The sequence below is a fragment of the Austrofundulus limnaeus genome, unplaced genomic scaffold, assembly GCF_001266775.1.
Source record: "Austrofundulus limnaeus strain Quisiro unplaced genomic scaffold, Austrofundulus_limnaeus-1.0 Scaffold13, whole genome shotgun sequence".
In the NCBI taxonomy this organism is placed as follows: Eukaryota; Metazoa; Chordata; class Actinopteri; order Cyprinodontiformes; family Rivulidae; genus Austrofundulus; species Austrofundulus limnaeus.
In genome coordinates, this window is record NW_013952415.1 from 3,790,817 (window position 1) to 3,795,827 (window position 5,011).

The following is a 5,011-nucleotide window of genomic DNA, read 5'->3' on the forward strand; positions in this document are numbered from 1 at the left end:
ATTATTATGTTTTCTGGGCGCATTTTTATTAGATTTTGGTAAAGAATGAAGGCTGGATTGGAATGCATTGAAAACCTTTTGGGTCCCGGGATGGCAAAAGCCAAACCGTAATCAAAACCCTAACCTTAACATGCAGCATCAAAAAGATGGCTCACATTGCACTGTGCAGTAAGATTATTATTTTTTCTGTTTGTAGCCTTCTGGTTGACGCTGGTAGTAACACAGCGCCGGGCTGTGGCCTTTGCACATCGTGTTATGAAGGCTCGGTTCTAGTCGCGTTTTGGGTTTTGACGCAGGGTGCGCGCACACCATCGCCGGCGGTGTAGGCCTTCATACTTGGCACTTGGTCTACGTTGTTGTAGTACTTTATAGCTCATGAAATGTTGTGAATAGGAGAGCTACAGCTAACGAACAAACAAATGTGTGAATGGTGCGTGGCAAACCCAGCCTTTGTGGAGAACTTTTAGCGCGCGCACCCTTGCGCCATGTTCCAACGTGTTAACTATACCAGGCTATRATCTCAATTAAGGGAGATGTCCATACATTTAACCCAAATCTCAGGTTTTGGTTATCCCGTGCGAATGTGCCACATAAAAAACACAGATGTCGAGGAGTTATTCATTTATTACATAGGGTCCCTAGATAATGCGTATCCTGTGCGAGTAGGGCTTTATTCTAGAAACTTCATCTACAACAGCTTAAAATATTTATTTAAAACAGCTTCTTGAGCTTTTCTTGTCTCCATGTCTCTTATATCCATTTATCTGTCTGGCACCAACATTGTTCTGTACATCTGATCACACTGATGTCCATATGCCTGATCTTTTTTTTTGTTTTCTCTTTTTTTCTGTAGTTCTCTCACTGAACCTCCATTGTGCTCCTGTCAGTCTCAGGTAATATGATCCCAGACTTATGTGCTTATTTTGAGCACAATACCCTTTTAAATGTGGATTCTGCAGTATATAATATTTCAGTCACCTTTGTCCTTGACAAAAGTTCATCTGCATCTTTGTGCTCGTCGTTGTCAGTGTCATGTACATGCTCTGCTTGTTTCGTTTAGGGCATCTACGTGAGCCTGCTATTCATTAACGCCCCTTCTGCTCGGCTGATGCGCTCCATTCATCTCCACTTCAAAACTTTTTCCTCATTTTCCCGTATCCGTCTGACTCTCCATCACTCTGGAGTATCTGGGCCCGTCATCTCTTCATTCCTCAAGACGATGGATGGTTTCCTCCAAAGATGACTGATCACAGCACCGCTTTCATTTCTAACTCCAGACACACGCATTTCAGAATGCTACATGTGAAAGCCATTCTCGAGSAGCAATGCTGTCAAACCACATCAAAGGTAAATTCCTGAGCAATAATAACCACTTCAATTAACCTCCGAGGCTGTAGTTATTGAAAAATATATTTGGGGCCAGTGTGCTGTGTGTCTTATTATAGCTGCATCATTAAACTTCCCCTAATGAAATATTTCATGCTTTGGCAGTTTTTAATCCAAACGATTCCTAGAACGGTGTGCTAATTCAGACAAACATTACTGCCATCCACTCTAATGCCAGTAAGCAGTCATAAGCTGCCATTACCAAACAGAATGTTTGAAATATACAGTGTTGCCAGCAGGCCAGACTGAAGTACTTTTTGCAACCAGCCATGTTCAAATACCGGGATGCTATCATTCTAAAATGATTTATACATTTTTGTCATCCTTTGTAGAACTTCTACATTGAAATTACGGCAGCTGGTAAGCCTATGTGGTCTCCCATCGAGTTACTAACCACGCCTAATCCTGCTTAGCTTCTTAACTCAGACGAGATCTGGCGTGGTCAGGGTGGTATTCACAAGTCGTACAACATTTTAGTGCCGTTGTTGGTTCTACAGAGACCGGCAAGTGTTAGATGTTGAACTGAAAACAAAAATTAGGGAAATCCAATCCCAAAATTTATTTAACTTGTACATGGATTTGTGATTAATTCCCTCGTTTTAGTTATTTAGCTTGCACAGATTTCCCGAAGAACATCATTCTGTTAAAGAACAATAAACAAATGCTCATACATGTCAAACCCTTTGGACGTTTACCTGTATAAAGAGCCACAAAATTCGGTGTTTTGCTAAAAATCCATACAACTCACACCCTCTGACTCTCTGAAAGCGCCTGCTGCAAAGCAGGAGGAAAGGAGAGTGGAAAAAGTGCAGAACTTATTTCTAGTGGCAGAACAGGTTGRAAAATGGTTATTTGATGTTATTTATTGTTTTTTTTTTTTGTCATCCTACAGACTCTGACATGTTAAATAAATTTGAAAATGAGGTTTTAAAAAAATCCGTAAGACTTACAAAAATCYGTGAGATTGCTCTATACATTCGTATATCTGCAAAATGACAAAATCCTTATAACTTACGGACAATCCATACAACTTGACATGTACTGTATGGATGCTTGTTTGTCTTAAGCAAAGTTTGAAAAATCGACCTCCTGACTTAGTAAACATCAGCTCCTGTCAGTATAACTCTTACCACTATACATGTACAAACTAACTAGTAGGCCACACTCTAGAACCTGACTTTTAAACAAGTCCCACTCAAACTTAATGAATACTGAGAAACTGTCTGCAAATGATCCCAAGTAAAAATAATAAGAAAAATCTCAAATGAACTAAAAGTAACAGCTGTTGGCAACATGTCCTTTGTGATGACTGAATACTACAGCATAATGTTGTAATTTGTTACCATCTTTGAACCTTTGTTTTATATCAGATGTGTATTGATTTCTGTTTCTCCATTAAAAATATCTTCCTGACCCCAAGCTCTGTGCTGAACACACACCTGCTTGCTATACATAGACACTATTGCAAATTCCCACATAAGAACTGAGGAAACAGATTTCTCTTTTATCTTGACCCTTGGYGCTTGTTATGTATTGCATGTTCATAAATCTGGTGCCATCACTCTTCACACAGTGAATACACATGAACCCCAAATGGAATAATTAGCCAGCCTGAACACTATCTGTGTGATTTAAAACACACACTCCTACACTTTGTGGCTCTTAAAAAAAGCACAACCATAATTGGCCTTAAGAAACTGTGTTAAAACATGCAGGATTCTCCTTTCAGAAAATCACGCTTACTGAAAAAAAAAAAAAAAAAAAAAAAAAAAACCTTGACCAAAAAGACATTCATCAAAGCAAATCACAAAAACAGAAAACCTTGAAGAGAGCAGCTGTCATCGAACACATTTATGCCATTTCCAAATTATGCATCCTTACCCAATCCAAATATTGACTTAAGGTTTCCCACCTTTCGGGGTATGTTTCAGTTCACATATTGATTGATTAGTTGTAAGAGGAGAAGAAAAACTATGTGTGTGCGTGTCAGGTTTAATTAGCATTTTGAGCCACAAACAGCTTAGGCATTTTTCCAGCTTTATTTAAATGGTTGTATAAGGAAAGCATGGCGAGAAAGACATAATGGATACTAATATGTGATACTTTTAATTTATCTTAGTTTATTTCAATGGAAACAAACTATGCCAATGACAGTTATGTTTTTTTTTTCATTTTTTTAACCAAACACAGGAAGGTCTGGCAGGAAATATGCAGGCATGTAGAAAATGGAAGAAAAATGAGGCTGAAATGTATATTGGTCTGTAATTTGTGTCTCTGAGCGTGTGATTTTATTTGAGACTTTGTAACCAAAGCTCTTGAAACAACACCTTGGCAAAACCACTGACATGCAGGATAATAACTCTACAATGTTAGATCTCAGCAGAAGGAGCTTTCATCCTAGGAATTCTATAGCGGACACATATGCTTTTACTATATGAAGCCCTCAGGGAATTGGACCCACAGAAATTATGGGGATACTGTAACATACACCAAAGCAGAGAAACAATGTCTGTCTTTCCAGGAATCCAACTAACAGCCACTATTGAGGTCTTTGCACTAAAACTTTTCTCAAAGGCATCTCCTGGGACATTATTGTATATCCCTGAACATAATTGTTTTTTTTTCCTTTTTTTTTTTCTTAAAGATTCCCTAGTTTAATTTACTTTGAGCATGACACTTGATAAGATTGCTGGTGGCTATGATTAAATAAAATAAAATAAATAAATAAATTGTAAATTGTGAAATCAGAAGATACAACTGCTTATAATGTCCTTGTTTCAAAGTTTACAATTTCCTAAACTGACATGATGATATGTTCAAATATCTTGGAAGTTCGTACCAAATATTTCATCTCTACTTYTAATGATATTTGATTTTTTTTGCATAACTTTTATTTAAAAGATGTACAATATACAGGATGCATTAGCCATAGAAGGAAAGATGCACTGTATCAGGTTATAGCTCTGGGTGCTAGTTTCCACCTATAGTCCCTGACCCAGCCCACTATTATAAAAGAAAGAGGAAGAAAAATCAAAAAGGCATCATAAATACACAATACAAAGGCATATCAATCATAGTCAATATAAAATCAATTTATAATATCAATGCTCCCAAAAATATGTCATCGTAGACTAATAATAGCTCCTACACTATCAGTTGGTTTGTGGTATTACTGTATGTCTTTCACATCCAAAGCAGTACTCACATGCTGCCACTGCTCTCGGATTAGAGGCCGATAACGAAGGAAGTACTTCAAAGGGAAGCTGTCAATATCAGGCCAGGTGGCCGGGCTTTGCCAAGACACCTCCAGCCTTCGAGGGTTGGAATGGATCGGAGTGGCTGTCACACGCTCTGGAGGGTCTGGTTTTACTGTGAGGGGTGGACAAAAAAACAGTTGTRGTGTTATAAACATATTATAATCACTCGTTTTCTTTGTAAATCGAAAATTTCTCATTGGACTGTCTTCATTGTTAAAACATTTTTAACACGAATGAATGGTTTACTGGCTGATTGGGACTGGCTGAACCTGAAGCCGTATTACGACAAAATAACTTCAAACATWCACCACAACTCTGCGGCCTTGAATTAAATTAAACATGTTTTAAACTGGTGGTACTTGGAGACA

General features: G+C 38.0%; 1 protein-coding gene across 3 annotated transcripts in view; it reads right to left on the reverse strand.

Moving 5' to 3' along the window:
• Positions 1-5,011, reverse strand: part of cntfr (ciliary neurotrophic factor receptor) — a 224,313-nt gene that overhangs the window by 28,826 nt on the left and 190,476 nt on the right. For all 3 annotated transcript variants that reach the window (XM_014002511.1, XM_014002512.1, XM_014002514.1), the window contains one exon: positions 4,592-4,755. In XM_014002511.1, the coding sequence (XP_013857965.1) occupies positions 4,592-4,755 (164 nt within the window). The remainder of the gene's footprint in view (positions 1-4,591; positions 4,756-5,011) is intronic.